The 26,632-nt window shown below is 43.4% G+C and overlaps 1 protein-coding gene and 1 pseudogene across 3 annotated transcripts; one reads left to right on the forward strand and one right to left on the reverse strand.

Moving 5' to 3' along the window:
- Positions 1-966: 966 nt before the first annotated feature.
- Positions 967-1,995, forward strand: LOC101577660 (annotated as a pseudogene).
- A 12,157-nt stretch (positions 1,996-14,152) lies between these two features.
- Znf174 (zinc finger protein 174) lies at positions 14,153-23,212 on the reverse strand. 3 transcript variants are annotated; one of them, XM_023711828.1, is made up of 4 exons: positions 23,153-23,194; positions 22,098-22,678; positions 20,735-20,957; positions 14,153-15,273 (listed from the first exon to the last, which is right to left on the reverse strand). In XM_023711828.1, exons 2-4 carry the CDS (start codon positions 22,497-22,499, stop codon positions 14,672-14,674), a joined length of 1,227 nt encoding a protein of 408 aa, XP_023567596.1. In that variant the 5' UTR covers positions 22,500-22,678; positions 23,153-23,194; the 3' UTR covers positions 14,153-14,671. The 3 variants fall into 3 exon arrangements, with proteins under 3 accessions (XP_023567596.1, XP_023567597.1, XP_023567595.1); XM_023711829.1 differs by having other exon boundaries at positions 20,735-20,939; positions 22,098-23,212; XM_023711827.1 differs by having other exon boundaries at positions 22,098-23,212.
- Between the last annotated feature and the right edge of the window lie 3,420 nt (positions 23,213-26,632).

A 26,632-nucleotide genomic window follows, 5' to 3' on the forward strand; every position in this document is an offset into this window, starting at 1 on the left:
CATGGAATAGCAAATGCTTTGCAACTCCAAGAAACTGTACACAAAGGCACTCTTCCAGATTTTTTTAATGTTACTGAAGAGATACCTTTGAAACTAAAAGTTCTTGAAGAAACATTTCAGTGTCCTTCACTGCATTAGCCTCATTGACAAAGCCTGGAAAGATATCACACACCTTAAACTAAATGTGACTTTAAAGGGTCTGATGCACAGGTAGTGGAGGAGACTGTGTCCATGGGCAAGAGCTTGGGTCTGATGCCAGTGATGCAGACACGGAGGAGCTTGTTAAGAACCATGAGGAGCTGAATATGGAAGAACTTCCTGAACTACAGATCAAGCAAGGCCGGGAAGATAGTGCAGTGGCATGAGTGTCTCTCTGGCAGGCACAGGTTCGATCCTTGGAACCCCCAAAAAATACAGAGCAAGCATCAGAAAGCATTTGTTGAGAAGCATTCCACTGAGGAAGAGAATAACAAGGAAGAGGTTAGGGATAATCTGATACAATCAATTGTGGAAAAATGAAATGAGCACCAGAATTTCTTTTGTTTTTAAATTTTTTTTTTATTTATTCATTTGGTACGGGGTCTTGCTACATAGCTGGGACTCATAGTGATCTTTCTGTCTCAGCCTCCCTTTTCTGGAATTACAGGCATTGAACTCGGGACCTTGTGCTTGCCAGGCAGGTGCATAGACCACTGAGCTATCTCCCCAGCCTCCAAAATTTCTTTTGAGAACCACCACACCAACATAACTAACTGTTGAATCTGATGAATGATATGGTCTCTCATTTCCAGAGAGTTACACAGCACAGGAAAAAAAACAAGTGATATTAGATTTTTTTAAAATCAAAATTGACCCTGCAGCTAAGGAATAAAGAAGAGAGGAAACACCTGAGAAAACACCCCAATATCCTTATGAAGAAGGATTCTCCCAGTAAAGAATAACTCCCTTGGGTAACTGCGGTGGTTGTCTCTCAGGCCGCTACAACTGTAGTTTGGGGATGGCAGCGCCTGCTGTAGGACCTGCAACAGCCCAGCGGTTTTCCCAGACCTTCTCAGATAGTCTGATCGATGAGGACCCTCAGGCGGCATTAGAGGAGCTGACTAAAACTTTGGAACAGAAACCAGATGATGCACAGTATTACTGTCAAAGAGCTTACTGTCACATTCTGCTTGGGAATTACTGTGGTGGTGTTGCTGATGCAAAAACTTCCCTAAAACTCAACCCTACTAATACCACTGCTATGCTGAGAAAAGGGATATGTGAATACTATGAGAAAAACTATGCTGCTGCTCTAGAAACTTTTACAGAAGGACAAAAATTAGATAGTGCAGATGCTGATTTTATTGTCTGGATTAAAAGATGTCAAGAGGCACAGAATGGATCAGAGTCTGAGGTGAGGACACTGTCAAAAATTAAGTATGACTGGTACCAAACAGAATCTCAAGTAATTGTAACACTTATGATTAAGAATGTTCAGAAAAATGATGTAAATGTGGAATTTTCAGAAAAAAAAGTTGTCTGCTTTGGTGAAGCTTCCATCTGGAGAGGATTACAATTTGAAACTGAGACTGCTTCATCCTATAATACCAGAACAGAGTACATTTAAAGTACTTTCTACAAAGATTGAAATTAAAATGAAAAAGATAGAGGCTGTAAGATGGGAAAAGCTAGAGGGACAAGGAGATGTGCCCACATCCAGACAGTTCCTAGCAGATGTAAAGAACTTATATCCATCTTCGTCTCATTATACAAGAAATTGGGATAAATTGGTTGGTGAGATCAAAGAAGAAGAGAATGAGAAGTTGGAGGGAGATGCAGCTTTAAACAAGTTATTTCAGCAGATCTATTCAGATGGCTCTGATGAAGTCAAACGTGCCATGAACAAATCATTTATGGAATCTGGTGGTACAGTTTTGAGTACAAACTGGTCTGATGTAGGTAAAAGGAAAGTTGAAATCAACCCTCCTGATGATATGGAATGGAAAAAATACTAAATAAATTAATTTTCTGTCACTGTATTGCACATAAAAAAAAAAAGAATAACTCCCTTCTAACTCACCTTCCTGTCCTCCATGCCAGAAGTTACCTAAGCAAGATTAGTGTCTTTGCATATTGTATTATACTTTGTTTTATATTTTTGGTTAAAAATATGTATATGGTTCAGAATAGATAAACCTTACTTACATTGAATCTTATGAGAAAATTTAATTCGGTTCATGAACAAAATTGGTTTTGTGACCATGTTCACAGGGGTCAGAATGGATTGACCTTATTTACATTGAACCTTATGGGGAAATTTTATTTGGTTCATGACCAATTTGGCTCACAACCAATTCAGTTCAAGACCAAAATTTTAATATAAATTCAGTTCATGAACCAAGGTACCCCTAGACGGCTTGCCCCACCATGCCTAGCTTTGCTTTTGTTTTGATATCACATCAAAAGCTCAGGTGATAGAAGCAACATCAGGAACAACCAAAGTAGGACTACCTAAAACCAAAAGCTGTGCCACAGTGAAAGAAGGAAACAACAAAATGAGAAGTTAACTTTATAGACTAGAGAAAGTATTTTCCAATATATATCCAATGAGGAAGTAATATCCAGAATAATGAGGAACTCATACCACTTAATAGAAAAAAACAAACCTTGGCCAAACATGGTGGCACATGTCTATAATCTCAGCACTCTGGAGGCTGAGGCAAGAGGATCACTTCAAGTTCAAGGCCAGCCTATGCCACATAGTAAACTCAAAGCCAGCCCAAACTACACAGCAAGACACTCAAAAAACAAATGATAGTAATTACATAAGTGTGTTGACTATAGTTACCTTTTCTGTAGTAATTGTTATATAGGAACAAGACATATATATATGACATCATATTGTATACCATAAATAATACAATAAGAAATAATCCATTTTTCCTAGAAGGCTGAGATAAGATTATGAGTTTAAGAACAGAATGAGTAATGTAGCAAAACTAGTCTCAAAAATAAGTAAATAAACACACACACACATACACATACACACACACCTGCACACATACAATTTGACTTATACCGCTGTTCATTAACCAGCCACTGTGCCAGGAAGATGGAATAGACTGATTGGTCAGAGCTAAGTCTCATGTACTCTCCTGGAACTAGATTTGGGGTACAGCTCCACCAAAATCACAAGGATTAAATATGAAGAAAGGAGCTGGTAAGGGATTCTTGGGATACTGTTAGAGAGAGAGAAAGAGAGAGAGAGAGAGAGAGAGAGAGAGACAGAGAGAGACAGAGAGAGACAGAGAGAGAGACAGAGAGACAGAGAGACAGACAGAGAGAGAGAGACAGAGACAGAGAGAGAGAGACAGAGAGACAGAGAGACCTGTGTGGGCTAAAAGTAACAGGTAATTCAAAGAACCAGAAGTCATGAGAATAATTATAAGAATATCTACCATTGCTTAGTGTGGGTGAGGCCCTCGGTCTGATCCTCAGTATCAGAAAAGAAAACAGTGATGAAGATTAATCAAGAACTGGTAATGTGCCAGGCCCTGCTCTGGCAAGGATTTTTTCTATGTTATCTCAGAAGGACTCCAATCACCAACATCCTGGCCTGAGCAGTGACCACTTTAAATCCCCTCTTCCCCATGCTTTAACACATGCCACAGACTTATGGTCATGGGTCGATAAGGCCCAGTAAACACATCTACACCCTCTAATTCTGTCATTCTTCAGTCCTGCTCTTGACACCATGCAACTCCTTGTACCTTCTCAAGCCTTGTCCCTGGTGAATAACTAACTACCTCTCAATTGTACTGAACTCTTCCCCTCAAAAGTTCCATTGTGACCTTTTTCTTTCCACAGTTGTCCTTATTTCATAATCACAGCCCTATAAAGACAGCCGGTCTCTAGTGCCAGAGCTCTCGGGTTTGTTCTGAAATAAACCTGTATGGTTGAGTTTGTACCTCTGTTTCTTTTCCTTTTTCCTAACAATTTCCCCATTATCACTACATCATAGGACTGGAGGATATGTTGGGAAATAGGAAAGGAGATGGGCGGGGCTCTGAAGGTACACTGTGAAATTGCCCAGCTTCCTATGAATTGTGCAAACTGTAGAATATGTCTTCTCAGAAGCCAAGAGGATAAACATAGAATCTACCTAAAAATCTGTAGGGGTACAGAAAGGGGGCACTAAAGTGACTGTCCTGGCCAGAGAAAGCAGTGTACCTGTGTAAAGAAGGTCTTTTCTATCACAGTCTTCCTAATTAACTTTTCTTTTCAGGAGATCCGGGTGCTAAGAATTTTTCTTCTTAGGAGGATAGTTATAGTTTTGCTTTTGTGTAATTGATTCATGGGTGTGTGTCTCTCACTAGATTGGGCTAAGACTGCATGCAGGTTGTTACCATAGTACCTCCAGCACCGAAGGATGCCTGGCCTATAAGGGGCACTCAACAAATGGTTGTCTTCCAGGGAACGTACTTAACGCGAAGCGGGCGGCACGCCTGGACCACCTGCCCTGAATGCGCACGCGCGCGTCGCCTCAGCGGAGTGGCAGCCCGCGCTCTCCTTCCGGCCCTGAGGTAGGCGATGGGAGGTGAGGCAGCCTCGCTGCGCGGCCCAGTCAGGGCGCTTCCGGCGAGGGTCACGTCCTTCATCCTCCAGTGCCTTTATCCGCGCTGCTGATTGTCTGAGGAGTCACCGGGTCCGACCCGCGACAGGGTTCTGACTGCGTAGGGTCCCCGTTGGAGGTTCCTGGTTATTCTAGGACAGGCACGTGAGGCGCCTGGAAGTCCATTTCCTCCCGCCGGCGACCCCAGCCTGGAAAGGAGCTGTGGGGGACGGGCTGGTGTGTGGGTGCTGCCCAGGGGACGGGGGTGGGCAAGGGACGACAAAGCAGGGGCCGCGTTTGTTCTTGAGACGGTCGCTCTGCAGCCAGTGTTGGGCCGGCTGAGCCCGGAGACTGCACACCCAGAGAGGAGGGAGGAGGGCATGTGGAGCCAAGCGCGGGGACTTAAGGCAGGATGAGTGAAAACAGAAAATAAGCCGTGACAGGAGTTTTTGGCTGCAGTGACGTGGTGGTTGGTAGCTTTGTGAGAGATCTCTCGTCTCGTGAGTTCACATTTAGGAAGAGAGACGGGTTCATCACGAGTAAGTGTGAGACTTACACACCCTTACAGAACAGGTACATTGTACTATAAGCAGGTATAAGAAACTGACGTTAGCTGGAGAGATCAGGCAGTCTGTTTTCTTTTAAGGAAAGCTAATCGCTAAATGACTTGGAGCAAATTGGTTGGAGACTTTTAGAAAGGGCTAGAGACAATGAACATCAATCTAATGAAGAACCACACAAGGGTCTATGGTAATATTCTAACAGGATCCCCCGCCACACACACACACCCTAAGCATTTCCTGCTTTTTTTCTAGTATCTCTTTCCAGTGGGAAAAAAACAGAAATTGATCAACTACACAAGGATAAGAAGTAACATTACTTGCTGGTGTGAAGCTGTTCACTGAGCCATCAGACTCCTCTGTTGAAAGGAGGTAGCTGGGCCAGGGAGGCTTTTAGCTGCCAATGGAAAATACACTCTCAGGAGCTAAGACCAGCGGTGCCCAAAGAACAGACACTGGAACTGCAGGAGCTAGAGCACCCCTGATGATCTTGAGAGATGCAGATGGCATGGGGCCAACACCCTGAGGGTGGTAAGAGGCAGCAACCGTGTTGGAGGATTCAGACAGAGCCCAGGAAATAGTGTTGGGTATGAGAGCCCAGAACATGAACACGAGATAGACAGTGAGCTTACGTACTTGGCAGAATTAGGTAGGAACAGTAACCCTGAGTCCTTGTCACCCCTCTTCCTTCTCACCCCCCAGGGCTCATGTCTCCAGCCTTTTCTACACCACTGAGCTCAGGTTCACCTTTGTTTTGGCTAAGGTGGAACTAGACTTTCAAAGGATGGACAAGTAGCTCAGAGAGGAACTGAAAAGGAAATGAGAGCATTTTGTGTAACCCCCACATTTTACAAAGAAATGGTACAAGTATCAGAGAGCTCAGTTCCTGCGCTGGAAATGGAACTTTAGGCTCCCATGTGGAGGACCACCTGGGCAACTTTGCTTGAAAGAGGAGCAACTGTCTCCACTTTGGCTGAGCCTGACCCTATTTCCTCTTTCTGCATATCCTTCTCTGCATATTGCAGAGGTGAATGCAGGTCTCCTACCTAGTCCAGCTCACAGCACTTGCCTGCTTCCCACCATTCTCACACTCATCCTCAAGCCACTCCTTTCTTCATGAATGAATAAAACCTGGGTTCTGCCTTGGGTTGAAGCCTTTGTTCTAGATAGCCATCTGGAACATGGGTTGTACTGGGTGTGTAGAGTGGAATTAACTAGATGGGATTCCAATAACTTATCTGTGGGATTACAAATACAAACTATCTGGACTGAGACAAGAACCAGGATAGGATCTGTATATACCCAGCCCAGTGACTTTCCCACTGTTCCACACTGCCTCTTGTCATGTTCTAGGATGGCAGTCTGCTAGCCCTATGATCAGTTAACTCCTATCTTGTGAAAAGGTGATTTTTTGCCTCAAAACAATTTGTCTGGTTGCATGAATTTCTTAATGTACTAACCTAGGCATAGTAGCACATGGGAGGCAGAGGCAGGAGTATCACTGTGAGTTCAAGGCCATTTTGACCTACATTGTGAATTCAAGGCCAGCCTGAAATACATATTCAGACCCTGTCTCAAAAAAATAAAACAGGGGCCAGCAAGATAGCTCAGTGGTCTAAAGCACCTGCTTAGGCAAGCTTAGGCACGTGTTCAGGGACCCAGGCACCATTGTTCGATCCTCAGCACCACATGCTGTGTCAGCTCTGCCCCCAGGGTGTGCTAAGCCAGCCACAAAAATAATAAATAAATAAATGAAAACTACCAAGCTGTATACTTTACGAGGTTGTATTACATCTTTAATAAAAGTAACCTTTAAGCTAGGTATGGTGGTACATGCCTATAATCCCAACACTTGGAAGGCTGAGGCAGGATGATTGCCTGGGCTACACTGTGAGTTCAAGGCCAGCCAGAATTACATGGTGAGACCCTGTCTCAAAAAACTGCTGTATACATTTAAATATGTAATATATAAAAATTAACATCAGATCTAAAGATAATGAAATCAGCTTAATTAAGCTTCTCTCTGACAGCCTAATCTCTCATCTCCCTGTCTTGTCACCCCTGCCCATTCCCCTTCCAAGGTACTCACAGGAACAGTGGAGTGTTCAGGGGCAAAAGCTGATGCCCAGCCTACTGGAACCTAAAACAAAGAGGAGTTTCAACATGAAATGTTTCCCCTCTTAAAGTGGCAGATGTCCCCTTTATGGAAATACCTGACAAGAGATCAATCCACAGATAGAGTGTGGAAAGTCTTTTTTCTTCTGTCAGTAGACCTGTTGTGGAAATGTTTGGAGGGAAGAGTGAGGGGTGGTCAGTGGTTGACTTCTACCTGCATTTTGCCTTGCACACTTCCAGTGGTGGCTGGCCCAGTTTTAGGAGACCAGGCCTCTAAAGGACCAAGGCCTCAGCACTCTTCCACCCCTGCCATTAGCCCAGTTTGTAACCTTCATCTCCAGCCCTGACCTAAGCTGGAGGCAGCCACTGTCTTTGCCCTGAGCATTAGTTCCACTGGCTGTGGGCCCTGCAGTGGAAGCTGTTAACAGTGTTCTTTTTCTTTCATTGAATTCTAATTCACATAATAAAATTCTCCCTATTTAAATGCACAATTTAATAATTTTTTTGTGTTCAGAAGGTTGTACAAGCATCGCCCCAGTGGTTATCTCTGACATCCACTCTTTGTCTCTGCAGCTTGCCTATTTTGGACATTTCACAAATGAAATCATAAAATATATGACCTTTAGTATCTGGTGTCTTTCACTGAGGCTGTTTTCAAGGTGGATCCATGTTGTGGTGTCACTACATTCCTTTTTCATGGGCCAGTCGTGTTCTGTTCATTCCTTTTTATGGTGAACACTGTTCTGTTGTGGGGTTGGGCGAGGTGTTAATGGCCTATAATCCCAGCACTTGGCAGAATTTTTTTTTTTTGGCTGGCTCGGGATGCCTTCAGGGCAGATCTGGCAAGGCTTGAGGATCTGGGGATCAAACCACAGCATCCTGAGCCTGACTACTTTGTTTAAGCAATCACTTAAAGAGGTGAGCTAATGGGCAGGCCCCCAATCCCACCACTTGGGAGGCTGTAGCAGAAGGATGGTGTTCAAGCCCATCCTGGACAATTTAGCAATATAGCCAGACCCTGAATCAGAATGAAAAATAAAAGGGGAAGCTGGGAATGTAGTTCAGTGGGAAGGCTTCAGTTTTAATCATCAGTGCCTTAAATTCATCAAATTAATTTAAAATCCTGAGTCTGGGGATTTGGCTTAGCTGTAGAACACTTGTCTGACAAGTTGGAAGCCCTGGGTTCAGTCCTTGGCACCAAAAACAAACAAAAAATAAACTTCTCCTAAAAAGAAATTCCACCAGAAAATACAATAAAATAAAAATCCCTTATGTGGGTGGGCCACATTTTGCCTGTTCATTCTGTCCATGCTTTCTTTCCTAGAGTGTATTCTTTGTGTATCTTGTAGATGATCCTGTTCTAGTGGTAAGGACTCAAGCTGCTGGTAGCATACCCAGAAACAGCCCTAAGTCAGGAAAGCCTGCTTAGACTTCTGTTCCTGGGCTACTTCTCAAATTTGGGACCCGCTGGTCTCTTCTCTGCTGATGTTTCTCAGAAACCTTGTTTCCTCGGCTTCTCATCTTGCCCCTTCTACATCCTTTCATACTTTTTTAAAAGTTTATTTATTTTTTTATACAGGGTCTCACTATGCAGTTCAGACTAATAGTGATCCTCCTGTCTCAGCCAACCCCAGTGTTGAGATGACAGGGGTGTGCCACCACTCCTGCAGTTCCGGGGCTGACATGGCACAGCATATGGTACTGGGGATTGAACTTGGAACCTTGGGCTTGACAGGCAGGTACTTAAGCAGCTGAACTATCTTCCCAGCTCCATTCTTCTGTAGTTAAGGACTTAAGCAGATTTAATTAGTACAACCACTAGGCACCTGTTTCCCAAATTCTCAGCACAGTAATGAAAAGCATAGACACTGCTGGGTCCACTGTACACACCTATAGTCCCAACTAATTTGGAATCTGAGGCCAGGAGTCTAAAGTCAGCCTGGGCAACATAGTGAGGGTCTGTATCAAAACAACACAACACAAAACACCCCAAAGACATTAAAATCAGACCTACTCATAATATTAGGGCTGTTTATGAGCTGCAGTAATTGTATAGAGTTACTGAAAATTTCAGAACTTGTGTGGTTTTCTTTTTTCCCTCTAAAGTGGGAATAATTATCTACAAGGTTTTGGTAAGGTTTTGTTGTTTTTTTTTTTTTTTTGAGACAGGGTCTTGCTATGTAATTCAGATTGGCCTGCCTCAGCCCTCTGAATGCTGGGATTACAGGCATGTGCCACCATGCCTGGGGATTATGATAAGAATTAAACAAGGTTTTTCCAAAAAAAGTTATTTGACACAGGGTCTCATTATTAATCTAAGCAAAAGCTTAGATTAATAGTGATTCTCCTGTTTTAACCTCCCCAATGCTGGGATTACAGGTGTGCACCACCACGATTGGTTTCAATGGCTGGCAATGTGTGTACCAGGGTTCTGGGGCCAGCATGGCCTGTAATACCAGGGATCCAACTTGGTTCCTTGCACTTGCCTGGCAGACACTTAGGCCCCTGAGCTATCTTCCCAGCCCTGTTTTTTGAGATCGGGTCTCACAATGTAATTCAGGATGGTCTTAAATTTAGTATGTAGTCCAGATTGGCACTGAACTCATGATAATCCTGCTTCAGCCTCCTGAGTGCTAGGATTATAAGCACGAGCCACTATGCCCAGCTTAAATGAGGTTTTGTATGTAAAGTGCTTAGTAACATCTGTTGCTTATTAAGCAATCAATAGTTTCTTGGCTATAGAAATGTTTATTCAAGAGTAAACACAGGGCTGGGGAGATGGCTCAGTGGAGATGACTCAGAGCAAAGGCCTGAGTTCATCCCTGGTTCTGCAAAAAAAAGAATCTAAACAGCCGCACCATTCTAAAAGAAATTTTAAATTTTCCATTAAAAATTTAGGTGTACATGATTGAAGTTGTGGATGGCCTGTGACAATGATATGATCTGAAAGACTGCCAGGAACTGTTTTAACTAGTGTCCCAAAGACCTTAAGCCTTAGTATGTATTCACAGGAATGTCATGCTGTTTCACTGACAACTCAGTGAAAGGAGTTGTGACAATTTAGTTGCTTTTGTCTTTTGGTAGATAACAGCTGTTTTAAAGATATGTGTTACAATTGTAAAAAAAAAAAAATGTAACAATAAAATGGGAGAAAGTATTTTCAAATAATATACATAACAAGAACTTGATTCCAGAATGCTTCAGGAATTCTTAAAACTGAACAATAAATAAGACAAATAATATGGTGACACACGCCTATAATCCCAGCCCTTGGGAAGCTGAGGCAGGAAGATTGCTGCAAGTTTGAGGTCACCCTGGGCCATACAGTGAGTTCAAGGCCAGCCTGGACTACAGAAACAACAAAAATAAAATAAAATAAAATAAAAAACAATCTAATCTAAAAATGGGAAGAGGCTTTAAATAGCTACTTCGTTTGCTTTGTTTTTTGGAGACAGGATCTTGCTATGTGGTTCAAAAATGGCATTTTTGTTTGAGAAACTGTGGGGAAATTTCAACAATATCTGTTGTACTGTCAGCAGTTTACTGTTAATTTTGTTGGGAATGAGAGTGGTATTGTGGGATAGATTTACAACTCATTTGTCGTAGGTGAAAATGTTCTTCAGAGAGATCTGTGATGTGCCAATCCCTGACTCTGTACTGGTGCTTCTTGTCTCTATCCATCTCCCTGGGGAAAACCAGGGACCAGATATCCTGAGCAAAAACTCTCCATCTCCAACACAGAGAAGGGTCAGGCAGGGCCTGGAAAAGACAGACTATACAAAGAACTGCAGGGGGCTGCTCTGCGGGCTAGAGCTATACACAATGGGAGAAAGGCTCTTTACCTACCTTGGGGTTTTACAAACACTAGTGTAAGCCAACAAGTCACAATATCATGCTGAGGCTTTGATGGACCATACACATGCAAGGTGAGTAGGGGAACCCTACTTCTGAATATAGTCCCCAGGGAGCTTCTTCCAGGCCATGACACCCTTGGGTGGAGGTGAGGCTTTTGTGAAACCAGGCTGTAAAGGCAGCATTGTAGACTTGACATCTTTTGGAAAGGAATGAGTAGTGTTTCATAGCTTTTTCAAGGCCCATAGCTGAACAGGGACCAGTGACACTAAGATTAGACAGTAATTGATCTGGTAGTCTGAAGAGAGGAAACAAAATTGTAAAAGGAGTGGGGATATAGCTCAGTGCAAAGGCCCTGGGTTCAATGCCCAGAACCATCAAAAGGAAAGGAGGGGGAAGGGGAGAAACGTAGGGAGGCTCCTCATGCCAACCCTTATAAATAAGCGAAGTGATGAAGTGGAATGCTGTCAGTTTCTTCTGTGGGAAATTCTTTTTGACTAAACTGACTTACGATAGATGAGTGGTAGGCTGAATCATGGTCCCCACATAGCCACATTGTAATCCCATCTGCAAATGTTCCCTTATATGGCAAACGGGACTTTGCCCATGTTATTCAGTATCTTTAGATGGAGATGATTATCCTCAGGTCCCCAGCATACTTGGAACGATCATGGTAAGCAGGAAGCAGGAGAGCCAGCATCAGGGTGATGCGACAGAAAGGTGGAGGGGCATCCTTTGAAGAGGAAGGAAAAACCCACAAGGCAAACAGTGTTTGACAAGCTGAAAAACAAAATCAAAAGAATCAGATTCATCTCGTAGATCCTCCAGCAGGAATGGCCCTGCCTGCAGCTTGATCTCAGCTCAGTGAAACTAACTCTGGATTTCTGACTTCTGGAACTGTAAGAGATATATGTGTTATTTCAAATCATTTGTCATAGCATCAACAGGAAACCCCTACAGACATGACCAAGACTCAGAAGCTATCAAGAGATGACAAAGAAATTGGCATGGACAAAAGGCCAGATGGGTAACAGTGAAAAATAGAGAGGCCTTGACCATACATTGTCCAGCTGAAGGCTGAAGTGAGGTGAGGGACAGGCTGAATACTGAAGATAAGATTTGCGCAGGAATTATCATAGCAATTGGGAAGGAAGTGACCTTTGTTCAGACCCTCCGGGGCCACCAAATCCTAGGAAGGCCAGTGGATACTCAGTAAGCCTCTTTCTTAGTGGCTGACGGAAAAAAAAACCAAAAACCACAGTAAGCCTCTTTCTAAAAGACAGAGACTGCCTGTGAAGCTGAAAGACTCCCCAAGATCTATAATTCAAGCAGAAGTGACCCTGAGGTCAAGGGCCTCAACTACTCAAGTCCTGAACACCTAGTTCTCTTGGGTGGGGCATGGGCCAAGTCCAGAGGCTAAAATCATATAAAACACACCATGCTAGAAGCATGCTAAGAGTGTGGGATTTTCCCAACTCTGGAACCACTGATGGGACAGGCCAGGTGGATGCTCTGGGTGTTGTCCTGAGTACTGCAGGACCTTTCATGGCATCCACCAGAGGCCAGGAGCAATCCTCCTTCCCTTAAGTCTTAACCCAAAATATTTCTGGGTGTTGCCAGATGTCCCATGGGGGCCAAGACCACTGCTAGGTTGAGCATCTCCAGGCAGAGACAGTGAGCCACAACTACAGTAGATGTTAGATTGTCATACCATCAGCTATGCTAAGATGGATGGAAGGGGATGGAGTGGAGAAGGGCAGGAACAAAAGGCAAGGGGAGAACATGTGCCAAGGTCCTGTATGTATACTAGTCCCTTGATAGTTAAGAGGAACGTAGATTTTAGGGGCCAAAGAACACAGGGGGACATCATGAGGTGACTGGCAGAAACCTGACACTGCAGGTGTTTAGCAGGAATGCTACCCGGTCTTATTAATGCACACCATATAGTGCACCAATCTCCAAAAGTTTCCCCTGGCCTCACAAAAGGGCCACCTTGTCCAGGTTATCTTGCATACTGCTCAGTTCCTACTTTGAGAAATGAGGTAGGTAGAATTACATAATCTGCCAGGCCTAGGAGTGGGACTCTGATGTGTTATATATTTTGTCACTTTAAAAAGATACTTTTTTTTTTTTTTTTTTTTGGCAGAACCAGGGATTGAACTCAGGCCCTTGCACTTGCCAGGGAAGCGCTTATTCCACTGAGCCATCTCCCCGGCCCCTAAAAAGATACTTTTGAGGAATACTTTACATACCATAAAATTCCCCCATTTCAATGATTTTTCAGAGTCCATGAGTTGTGTGCCCATCCCTGGAATCCACTGTTAAGCACCACTAGCATTCCATCATTGTTACACCTGAAGGCAATGTCTAGGTGAGAAAGGAGAGCATACACACTTCTTACCTCCATAGGGCAGCTTTTACCCACTACCATTCCTCACTGTAGCTTTTCCTTGTCTTGTACTGGGGTTGTGGTAGCATATAGATTTTCTTTTTATAAATCTAAAGGTGCTTTGATGTAAAAAGATCCCTCAAGTGCAATTTTTTTTTCCTTTCTGATATTAAGGATCAAATCTAGGGCTGTGCTACTAATGAGCTATATCCACAGGACTCTTTAAATATTTATTTATTTGGTACCAGGAACTGAACTCACGACCGTGTGCTTGCTAGGCCAGAGCTGTGCCCCTCAACTATATCCGTAGTCAGTTTTAATTTTCTGAGACAAAGTTTTGCTAGTTTGCCCAGAATGGCCTTCAACTTGTGATCCTCTTGCCTCAAATTCCCACATAGGTCAGATTACAAGTGTGTGGCATGGTACCTGGAACATTCTATGGCTTTTGATAAAAGCAGTCTACTCATTTGGCAACCTTTCCTCATGCCAATGTGTACATATTCTCTCGATTTGTCCTTTGGTATACAGATCTAGGAACTGGAAAAAGAATATTTGGGATTTATTTTCCAATGATTTTGTGGTTGACTGTTTTGTTTTTGAAAGTGTCCTATTATGTAGTTCAGGTTGGCCTTGAACTCAGTAGCTCAGGCTGGCCTCATACTTGTGGTGATCCTCCTTCCTTAGCCTCCCACATTCTGGGATTATAGGCATGTGCCAACACACTATCTTCCAATGAATACTGACTTCTAAAGTTATGGTAACATGCTGAAGTATGCACACATCAGAAGCTTGTGTGGAATGACAGCAAATGCATAACTCTATGCTTCAACATCTCTTAAGAGGATAAATAAAGCAAAAGATGGGAATGGGAGGGGCCATCTGCTGGGTCATCCTGATTCTCCCTAAGTTGTCACTCCAACCTCTTGCAGAGCCTGCAGTCCTCTTTGTCTTAACACCCAGACTTGGTATCTCTGTACTCTGTCACCATGTGCTGTTGGGCCCTGGCTAAGCCTATCATTGAGCCTCTCATCAGCCACATGGGCACCATCACCCTCCAAGGGTTGCCTACTCTCCTTGCAAGTCACCAATCAGCCTGTGATTTACATGCAAGTAGGAGGAAGAAAAACAAAGCCTTTCCCTATGATTGCACAGCATGTGATGCGTTCAGTCCCCATGGTGAAGCCTGTGATGCTGATGAAGGTTTGAGCTCTGGCGAAAGCTTTTCCCACACTGGCTGCACTGGTATGGCTTCTCGCCAGTGTGGATCCTCTGGTGCAGCTTCAGGGTGGACTGCCGCCCGAAGCAGTTCCCACACTCTCCGCAGGTGTAGGGCCGTTCTCCTGTGTGTACTCTCTTGTGTCGTTTCAGTTCTGAATTCCACGTGAAGCTTTTCCCACAGTCATCGCACTTGTAAGGTTTCTTAGCAGAGCGGCTGGCCTGGTGACCCAGCCGCGGCAAACGGCTGCTAAGGCCTCTTTTTCCACCTTTGCCTTTTCTCAGCCCTCTCAGTGGGTGGCCTTTGGGGGTGCTGCTGATGTATTCCAGTTCCCTGCAATGTCTCTGGTAGTGAGCAAATGGCTTCTGAGAATTTGGGGGGCTGACCTGCCTCCGTGGCAACCAGAAGTCACACATGTTTGCCCCTCTCACTTCCGGGCTCTGCAGACCACTCTCTTTGGCTTTTCCAGCTGGCACTGCACATGGCTTTGCTCCTTTGGCCCCTTCCTGTTGTGGATTTTCCTTGTTATCACTTCTTATTCTGGGGGCCTCTATAATTAGAAAAAATATGCTTCATTTTCTATTAGGAGAAAGTACTTCAGCAAAAAGATTAAGAAATAACCGTGAGGTTTCTCAGAGCATGACTCTCCACTGACATTCCTTGGGGTACTTGTTAAATGCAGCCCCCACCCTCACCATTCCTCCAAGGCATGGAATCAGAATCTCTGGCTCCTGAGATGTTACTAATTTACATTAAAGTTGGGAACAGAGTCCTTCCCTCCTTGTCTGTAGGAAAAGGTTTACATTTCCCTGTTCCTCTTTACCTAACTCATCAGTATCAACTAATGAATGAACTAATATTTATCAGTAACAACTAATGAACTCATCAATATCAAGTAATGAATGAAAGGAAGAGAATAAATTGTCAAGTGTGGTGGTACACAACTGTAATCCTAGCACTTGGGAGGCTGGGGCAGGAGGATCACCATGAGTTAAAGGCCAGCCTGGGCCACAAAGTAAGTTTAAGGCCAGCCTGAACTGCACAGTGAAACCCTGTCTGAGAACACGCCCCGACCTCCAAAAAATGAAGTTGGATCTTGCTAGGGTCCCAATATTTGTGCCTCCCTACAAATTCACAGACTGACAATCACTAGTGAAGTGGTATTGTGAAGTAGGTTATCTAGCAGGTGTTTAGGTCATGATGATGGATCTCCTCATAAATAGGACTAGTGCCCTTATTTAAAAAAAAAAAAAAAATGCCAAAGAGAACTTGATTACCCCTTTGGTTTTTCAGCTGTGTGAGAACATAGCAAGTGTCATCTATGATGGCACCCCCATATTTCTCTCTCTCTCTCTCTCTCTCTCACACACACACACACACACACACACACACACACACACAATATCTTCTTTTGGTGCTTGATTTGTTTTTGTTTTTTTGTTTGTTTGTTTGTTTGTTTGTTTTGGTACGGAGGGATTAAACTCAGGACCTTGCATTGGTATCTTTAGCCCTGGATTTCTCAGCCTATGTAACTGTGAAAAATAAATGTCCATTGTTTATAAATTACCTAATCTAGCTGGAAGTGGTGAACACTCCTGTAATGCCAGCACTCAGGAGACTGAGGCAGGAGGATTACCATAAGTTTGAGACCAGGGGCTGGAGAGATGGCTCAGTGGTCTAAAGCACCTACTTGGAACAAGCTTGGCAAGGCATCAGGGACCGCGGTTCAATCCCCCAGCACCACATGCCAGCCAGCCCCGCCCCCTGGTGGGCTAAGCTGGCCACACACACACACCACACACACACACTCTCTCTCTCTCTCTCTCTCTCTCTCTCTCTCTCTCTCTCTCTCTCTCAAATAAATAAATAAAAAATTAAAAAAAAAATAAATTTGAGACCAGCCTGGGCTACATAGTGAATTCAAGGCCAATCTGAACTACACAATAAACCCTCTTTCAAAACAAAAAACACAAAAGGAAAAGAAAAAGAATTTCCCAGTCAAAGGGACTTTGTTATAGTAGCTTAGATGGGCTAAGTCCTCTACTTCCCAGCACATATAAAATTAACTCAAAATGGACCAAAGATCAAAATATAAAAGCTAAGTCTATCTCTTTTTGAAGATAAATTCTGTAAATCTTTGTAGCCTTGGATTAGGAAATGGTATTTTATTTTATTATTTTTTTATGTATTTGGTTGTTATGGTCTCACTACGCAGATTGGACTGATGGTGATCCTCCTGCTTTCAGCCTCCCCAGCACTGGGATTACAGGCATGCCCCACTATGCCTGGTCTCTAGCCAGCTCAGCCCACCCTGGGGATGGGGCTGACACAACATGTGGTGCCCAGGATCGAACCTCAGTTCCTGCACTTGCCTAAGCTTGCCTAAGTAGGCACTTCAGTCCGCTGAGCTATCTCACTAGCCCCAGGAAACAATATTTTAGATATGACACTAAAGGATACAAAAAGCACAGGAAAAAAATAAATTAGAATATATTAAAATTAAAAACATTTGGGCTTCAGAATATACTATCAAGAAAGTAAAAGGACAACACATAGAATGGGAGAAGACATAAAGCCTACTATTCAGAATATAGGAAGAACTGTTAAAACTCAACAATAAAAATACACACATACACACACAATTGGAAATGGGCAAAGGATCTGAATGCTGTTTCTTCAAATAAGATATAAATACATGAAAGATACCCTGATATCATTACTTTTTATGGAAAATGCAAATAAAAACTTTATCTGGAGATAAATAAATATACACACAATGGCACACTTCTCAGTCATAAAGACAGATAAGTTTGCTCCACTGTAGGAAAATAGGTACATCTTGAGACCATAATGCTAAGGGAAACAGTGAGACGCAAAAGGTGAAACACTGCATGGTTTCTCTCATCTGCAAAACTCAAAGTATAAATATTTTAAAGAGCAAAATAAAAAGAAAGAAGTCAGATGGAGACCTTTTGGAGAAGGGAAGGAATTTAAGTATGGAGGAAACAGGAAGTGACGGTAGGAGAACAGAAAATAAAAAGGGTTAGGATGTAATAAGTATATGTGCCAGCTCCTTATGATGAATTTATTATCTATCACTAATATGTACTAAAAAAACGTATATACACCATAATATTACAAAACACCCTAAGGGGATACCACATCACAGCCAAGAGAATGACTGTAATAAAAAAAACTTAAACAGGTACCATAAGGAATGGGAAGGAATTAGAATCCTCACAGTTAGTGGGGATGTGAAATGGTACAGCTGCTTTGGAAAACAGTCTAGATAAACACAGTTACCCATGCTCTAGCAATTCAACTCCTAAGATACACTCAATAGATGAAAACATACGTTCACACAACATTTATACTCAAATGCTCACAGTAACATTATTGATAACAGGTAAAAGCAGAAACAAAGGTCCATCAATTGATAATAAACGAAGTATGGCCTGTCTGTACAATGCGTTATTATTCATCCATAAAAAAGTAATGATCTATGCTACGATATGGATCAGATTTGACAACACTGTGCCAAAGAGAAAGACACCAATACAAAAGGTCACATATTGTTTAAGTTTATTTATGTGAAATATCCTCAGAGTAAATCCACAAAGGAAAAAAAAAAAAATCTAGGGCTTGGGATATAGCTCAGCAGCATAAGTGCCTGCCTGGCAAAACAAGGTCTCCAGTTCGATCCCTGGTACCACAAAAAAAAAAAAAAAAAAAAAGATTACTAGTTCTCAGTGAGCTGTAAGGAGCGATAAGCTATGGAGTGATGGGTAATAGTGAGTCTCCTCTTGAGGTGATGAAAGGTTCTGGAATTAAACAGTGGTAATGGTAGTGCAACTTTGTGACTATATTAAAACCACTGAACTGCGTACTTCAAAAAGGTGACTTATGAGAATTAAATTTTTTGTTTTGTCTTTTTGAAACAGGGTCTCACTATGCAGTTCAGGTTGGCCCTGAGCTGACTTTGTAGCCTAGGTTGGTCTAGAACTCACCACAACCTCCTGCCTCAGCCTCCTGAACATTGGTATTACAGGTGTGAGCCACTGTGCCTTGCTAAATTTTCTGTTTTGAGACAACGTCTTGATTTGTAGTATAGGTTGGCCTTGGATTCACTATGTAGCCCAGGCTGGCCTTGAACTCACAGCAACCCTCCAGCCTCAGCCTCCCGGGTACTGAGATTACAGGCATACACCACATACCTGGCTCAGGTTTTTTTTTTCTATTGAGTTGTATGATTTTCTTACGGGTGTGCAACACCACACCAGCTGTGAATTATATCTTAATAGGAAAACTTCAATAGCCACACCTGGCTTGTGGTTCCTGTGTTGGTCAGTGTACTTCAGGAGGTGGCAATCGTGGCCCTACAGAGTGAGCAGCAAGGATTCTATCCTTCTGGGGATCTAAGGAAAGTTCATGAGAGACAGCATATGCATACCTGCTGCTTCTCCTGAAACAGAGAAGGCAGTGAGTGATCTACTCTCTTCAGGACCACAAAGATATAAGGTTATGGGGCAAGACCTCAGGCAGGACACAAGTTTTGCTTCTGAATGCTTCAGGTCTCCATTGCCTGAGTTCTAAAAATAATTAAACCAAAGTGCAATGGACTGAATGTTTACATTGACCCCAAATTCCTGTGTTGAAATCCTAACTCCTGGGGCTGGTAAGATGGCTCAGTGTTCTAACACACCTACTTAGAACAAGCTTAGCAAAGCACAGGGACCGCGGTTCAATCCCCCAGCACCACATGCCAGCTAGCCCCGCCCCTGGTGGGCTGAGCTGGCCACACACACACACACACACACACACACAAAAAAAAAAAAAAAAAAAAAAAAAAAGAAATCCTAACTCCCAAGATGATGGATTTTGGTCATTAGAGCTCTGTCTTCAGTGGGATTTGGGCCCTGTTTAAGAGGCCCAGAGGAGTTTGTGCCCCTTTCTGTCGCATTGAAGGCAGAAAAATCGGCAGTCTGCAGCCCAGAAGAGGACCCTCTCCAGAAGACTATGAGAAATGGGTTTTGGTTGTTTCTTTTTCTCTCTTTCTGGTTGTTTCTAAGCTACCCATTCTATGCTATTAGAGCAGCTGGGTCAGTCTATGAAACTGCCACAATGAATTGTAGCAAATGTTAAGTAAATAAGATTCTGGGCTGGAGAGAGAGCTCAGTGCTCTAGGTACCTGCCTGGCAAGCACAAGGACCCAGGTTCGGTCCCCAGTACTGCATGTTGTGCCAGACCCAAGCACTGAGCTGGCCACCAAAGACAGGCATGGTTGCGCACACCTGTGGCCCCTGCACCGGGGAGGCTGAGACAGGAGGATCACCACAAGCTGTGTAGTGAGACTGCGTACCAAATAAATACATAAATAAATATAAAAAAATAAGGCTCTAATCTTGTAATTTGCTCTCTAGCCTGCTAATTGTACCCTATATTTATATCTCAGAACTGGCCAAGGGTCACTGTCAATCAGCCAGTCTTAGCAATCATAGGGCTGTATAGAGCTGGGCCAGGAATTACACTGGTATTGTACCAAAGATAAAGAAACAAACACAAGGATTTAAAACACAACAATGTTATAGAGGAGGAAGAAGAGAACACAGAGTGAGACCTATTCTCTGCTCAGCAAAACATTCTTTCAGACTTTCTAAACATGGGATCACTTGAAGTAATGAAACTCAGCCAAAGCCTGCATGGAAGTTCCCTAACAGCTTGTTATTTGGATCTGTCTTTGTTGTAAGAATCTCTCAAAAGGGACAGACAAGTAGATACTAGAATATCTATGCATTAGCTTGTCAAACATGTCAAACAAAATAATATAAATATACTGATTTACAGTCATTATCATTGTAAATAGTGAAATTTTTTAGTGAATAAACATGTTATTCCATAAAATACTAAAAATGCAGGCACGTGCGCACACATACACACTCACTGCTAGCTAAGTCTTTGCAGAACCATGAAATATTTTCATAAAGAGAGAAGAGAGAAGGCAGTGTGTTTACCTGTCCCAGCCAACCTGGGGACTGGTTCCTGGCACAGCTGGGATTTCTCCCAGTGTTGAGGGCTCAGATGGTCATGAGACTCTTCCTGGGAAGACTCCTCCAGACAGCTCTCTCTGAGATCTCGCCTAGGAGTTTGTAGTTGAAAGTCTGGCAGTTCCTGTTCTCCAAGCTGAGAGCCAGTTTTCTCCAACAGCACCTTCTGCCCCTGCATACAAACGGCCACCTAGAAACAAGCCTCATCCATTAACATGCCGTCTGTTAGGACCAACTGAGCAGCATTTCTGCTTATTGTACCTTTACTTCAGGAACGCTGATAATGGCCTAGAGGTCAACTTGATGTACACTGTTTAAATTCCTCTAGGATGCCAAGGGAAGGCCCACAACAACAGGAATGAGGTGGTCTCACATTAGCAAAACTTCTTAAGTGGCTTCCCCTTAAGATGTGGGCTTTTCACAAAGCCTGGAGTCAAGAGTCATCTGAGGACAAGTGGAACAAATATCATGACTGGTTCTGGCCCATAAATTCCTATCCTATAACCCAGCTCCCTCTCAAGTTCTAGAAACAGATCCTGTAGGAACAGGAAGCAATATGGTAAGGGACCATTAAAAAGCATTTTAAACCAGGCATGGTGGCACATGCCTATAATCCCAGCACTTGGGAGGCTGAGGTAGGAGGATCACACTGCAAGTTCAAGGCCAACCTGGACAACATAGTGAGTTCAAGGCCAGCCTGAACTGCACAGCAAGATGCTGTCTTAATAAAACAAAACAAAAATTCTAATCTAATAAACTGTTATGCTAACACTCTCTTGGTGGGGAGATCCATTAGTGATAGGGATCTGAAAGGATTGCTGGTGAGGCAATCCTGATTTCTGACAGATTCCACTTGTTAAAGCATACCTGGTTTGCTTCTTGCCTAGGCCCTAGCAACACCAGGCAAGTAAGCTGCAACTACCTGATTCAAAGACAATATGGCTGACATTTCATGGAAACATTCATTCCCTCAAATGAAAATTCCCATCCAACATATTGATCCTGCTTTGTAAGAATTCTGACTGCAGGAGAACTTCAAGAGGAATGTGTGAGGGAAGATCTGACAGCAGAGATTCAAGAACCTTAAAGCTACTCAGGATGAGGTTCAAGAAATAATAAGAGCCCTGTCCTCTGCTTCCTCACTAGATGCCCATAACTGGGTTTTCTGAAAACCTGTTACAACTAGAAAGCTGCTCCCAGCCAGAGGCCAGAAGCAATTTTCCAAACCCACCCAGTCCTTCTGAACTTTACATAGGAAAGGATCCCAAGACAAAATATCACCCAGATGGGAAGGAAAGAAATGCTAGCACCAACAGAGGGCCCCTCTTACCCACTGCTTTGGTTTCTTGGAAGCTCTATGAAAATCTTCCACCAGGGTCACAATCTCCTTGCTGTTCACTGGACACAGGTGCCTGACCCAAGCCTGGATCTCCGGGGGCAGGATGATCAGGAACTGCTCCATCACCAGGAGCTCCAAGATCTGCTCCTTGGTGCGCAGCTCGGGCTGCAGCCACTGGCGGCAGAGCTGTCGCAGCTGGGAGAGGGCCTCTTGAGGTCCAGATACCTCTTGATAACAAAACTGTCTAAAGCTCTGGCGGGCGAGTTCAGGATCTGGGCAGTTTTTTGGCGGAGTGGGCTCCCGTTTCTCTTCTAGCTTTGTTATTATGTGTCTCTCTTGTTTGGAGGATTCCTGGTTGTGGGAGCTCAAAGTTATCTCCATTTTTGCTGCCATCTTGGGGGCTCAGGAAACAATTTTTCTCTTTGTAAACTGGTTAAAGCTTCAGGATCATGACCTTGCAGAATTTTCTTTGAATGCTAGAAAGGTGGGAGAACCGAAGCTCCACCAGGGATACGGAGACAAAGCCTTCTCATTTGCTGGTCTTTACCCCCAAATTCTGACGACAACAATCCCTGGGTGTAGGAGGAGTTTTTCAGTCAGTTAAACAAAACTAAACTAAACTGTCTTGCAAAAGAGGAAAGACCTAATATTCTAAAAGTGAACTGGGGAAAATATTTCTTTAATTTTGATAATAAGCACACGCGATTTCACAAGAAATGAGCACTATGATCCAACGGGCTGGCAGAGGAACCCCCACGAAAAGTTCAAGCTGTCTTCCAGGTAGCTTGTACTAACTCCCCCGGATCCTGGCTAACACCGACCTCGAGCATCTCGGTGGAATACACTACCCAGTGCCAGCGTGGGCTGGGGGGTCGCGAATGCTCAGTGCAGCGAGGCCCGCAGGCCCAGCCGGCCTCTGGCCAGGCGCAGCTGTACCAAGCGGACGCGCAGTTCAGTGGTGCGGCAGCTTCCGAGCTCCATCAGAGGCCTGCGAGACTAGAGTTCCCAGCGGCTTAGTGCAGCACAACCACTTGTAGCCTACTCACCTCTCTAGGGACCCAGGACCCCAACCTAGTAGCAGGGCCGGGGGCGGGGCCGAAGCGACTGACCGCGGATACGCCCACTGCCTGCAGGAAACCTCCGGTCGGTGGGCCCTCCTACACCCCAAGTGATTGGCTTTTTAGGAACAAACTTCGGTGTTTATTGGCTAATCTATCTGTCAGTAATATCGCAGAGCACCACGAGAGTCGTAGTCCGGTGGTTTGGTTTGTGGAACTGCGCAGCCGCACTCTAGCTTCCGAGGTCGCGCCAGATTTCCGGGGAGTAGATGGCACTGGGCACCAAGGACCCCTCGCAGCTCTGAGCCTTCCTTGAGGTGCTTAGTCCAGGCCCAAAAAAGTCCCACAGGACTCGGACTTCTTCCTTGATCCTGCAGGGTTTCCTCCATTTTTCCTGCAGTACCTAACCCTGTGCACCAAGTTGTTGAGTGAAAACGTGAACCAGTGCCTCACTTTCTTTGAAAGTGAAACATTCTTAAAACCTGCATGTTAAAGTTTAACCATCTCAGCACTCAGGAGGCTGATGTTGTAGGCAGCTGAGTTAGAGATATAGGCAAGTCAGATAAGCATAGGCTGTCCAAGGAGCCAGGAGGAAGACAAAATACTTTGCAACTTTGGGCCAGACCTCAAGACAAAGATTAGAAAATGCACCCCCATACTTCCAAATATAAACATGAGGGACTGATATTCTAAATTCTAATATTCTAATTGATAGTCTATCGATCACTGGGGAAGCCAGGAAGGGTCACTGACCCAATCTCCTACATGAAAAACCCCTGTTCTGTTGTTTGTTTTTTGGCGGAACTCTGGATTGAACTCAGGCCCTTGCCCTCCTCTGTTCTGTTTTAATGCCCACTTGCTACATGACTTGCTTCCCCATTTGATCCCTATTTAATTAATTTTACCTAAGCAATTATAGTTGTAATCTTCTTGGTTGACCATAGTTTTGTCCCACCTCATGCCCACGTTGGGTTTCCCAATTTTCCCACCTTGGGCCTGCTTCACTTCCTGGATTTACTCTATAAAAATCACTAGAAAAGGCCTCGGCAACCCACTCGGGTTCCCTTCTGGCTCTCTCTTGGACAGAAACTTTCTTTTCCCCAGTATTCTGCTTAACCTCCATTGTTCCTGAAATTCATTCTCTGATTTTGGAGAACATGAACTCGTACTGGACATCTAACCTGTTGGGAGGTTCTTTCCCTGTATCAGTGGCATTTAGACTAAAGCATCATCTTTTTGTGTACAAGGCAAAATACAATGTGTGACTCAGTCTTGGTCCACACAGGATTTTACAAGTTGGATTTTCAGTCCTACTATCAAGCAAAGTTATGAATGCTGAGTAGATGTTTTTTCAAACTGTACTTTTCAAGTAATGGAATGTTCAAGCTTGGGGCCATTTGACAACAGAGGTTTCATTGTATCTTCTTTGAGCTCAATAGGTACCTAATTAATCTGTTTTGTCATTTTGTCATCTCTTGTATTATTCTTTCAAATAATTTGGTTGCATGGCTTTTACTTTTTATTTTATTTTGGGGAAAGACCTACTGGGTGTTCAAGGTCTCACTACTACTAGATCGGACTCATGGTGATTTGCCTGTTTACAGCCTCCCAAGAGCTGGAGTTACAGGCCTGTGCCACCATGACCAGTCTCAATTGCTGTCTCAGTGCCCCCTGAGGGTGAGGGTGGGGCTGGCACATGGCAGGCCGAGGGATTGAACCCCCAGCCCCTGCTTCTGTTTGCAGGCACTTTAATCCTCTGAGCTATTTGGCTGGCCCTGCTTTCTTCTTCTTCAAAGCTGCATGGGTTGGCTTTTGAGGAGTTGGGAGATTTTGAGAGGCATTTTGTTGCACTGTCTTCTCATGTTTCTATTTATTTGTGTTTATCCATTTGTTTGATTGTGCTGAGACTCATGGGTTGATTATAGTGCAAAGTTTTGTTGCTAATATGATTACCTCTTCAGGTAATGTCTACTTTTTAGTGATACCTTCTGGCATGGTTAAATATTGGGAGGGGGAGCCTGCAGCATATTTGGCCCAGTATGCTCCAGCAATGGGCTGCAGTACTAATTCAAAGCAATCCAGATATTGGCATCCAGATAAAATCAATTAATAGCAGCAACTTTGTTAAGAAAAGAGTAAGAAATAATAATAGTATCAAAGATAAAATGGATATTGACATCCCCTATGAACCAATAATGTACAATCCTTAATCATTGAAATAGATCTATAATTATATTAAAAACACTAAGACAAACCAAATATCAACCTACAGTAAATATCTACTAAATGAAAGAACTTTATCTCCAGTAACAACAAAACTGTTTAACAGCAATATCATAGAATAACTAGCTACCTAAAAATTTGTAAAGCTTAATAATTATTATTTTTTTTTGTGGAACCAGGGATTGAACTCAGGCCCTTGTGCTTGCCAGGGAAGTGCTTATTCTACTGAGCCATCTCCCCAGCCCCCTTAATAATTATTCTAGTAAAAGTAGAGGGCATGGGGAATCAGAGAAAGAAAAAAGTAAAATTTGAACAGTTAAAATTGAAAAACTAAAAACTAAAAACTAATGGAAGATTGCAGGAAGCCGTTAACTGGTATCCATTTTATAATAGTGTCAGCCATTTTCTTAAGTTTCTATTCTTCTGCTGAGTTTTGTTTCTGCTCCCTCCCACCTTACCCATTCCCTGTGAATCACATGCTATGCCCCAGGGGTGGGACCTTCCTCCGTTGCCTAGATACCTGCTGATGTCAAGAGCCAAGACTTCCTCATTCCTACACTCCCTTTATATACCCAGCACCTCCCCTGAATAAATGAGACTTGATCAGAATCCTGTCTTATCTCCATTCTTTGTGTCTCCTGTCCCTTCTCATCCCCACTCCCCCTCTAGGGTCTTTGTTGACTAACCCGTGGGTCAGGACAAGTGGCGCCCAGCATGGATCAAGAATGGGGGGATTTTGTGAGGGACGCCATTGGAGGAGCCGGCACAGAAGATAGATTAGAGGATCGGTCAATGCGGGAACCTGCTGCGTTTTCCAGGCCTCGGTAAGTGAACAGCGATTATGGGTCAGAAAATAAGCCAGCATGAAATGTTTGTTGAAAGTTTAAGTAAGGCTTTAAAGGCACGAGGAGTAAAGGTTAAAATTAAGGATATGTGTCAATATTTTTGAATATATTAAACAAGTTTGCCCATGGTTCCCTATTGAAGGAACTATTGATCAGAGGCAATAGAAAAGGGTTGGTGATGCCCTTAAGGATTATTATGAGACTTTTGGACCTGAGAAGGTCCCAGTTATGGCTTTTTCTTACTGGAATTTAATAGATGAAATCTTATCCTAGAGACACTGTGACCTGGTTGTTGCTAATGTGATAAAAAAAGGGTGAAAATATACTACAGGGACAAAAAGGTAAAACCCATTTTAAGGAACAAAAGGAACAAGAACAGACAGACACAAAAAATAGAGAG

Source organism: Octodon degus, unplaced genomic scaffold (assembly GCF_000260255.1).
Source record: "Octodon degus isolate 3935 unplaced genomic scaffold, OctDeg1.0 scaffold00021, whole genome shotgun sequence".
NCBI lineage: Eukaryota > Metazoa > Chordata > Mammalia > Rodentia > Octodontidae > Octodon > Octodon degus.

Coding starts and splice junctions, on each gene's coding strand:
- Znf174 (XM_023711827.1), bottom strand. CDS start 22,499: ATGGCAGCAAAAATGGAGATAACTTTGAGCTCCCACAACCAGGAATCC. Junction 20,958..22,097: donor CCAAGAAACCAAAGCAGTGG/GTAAGAGGGGCC, acceptor GCTTGTTTCTAG/GTGGCCGTTTGTATGCAGGG. Junction 15,274..20,734: donor CCCCAGGTTGGCTGGGACAG/GTAAACACACTG, acceptor TTCTAATTATAG/AGGCCCCCAGAATAAGAAGT.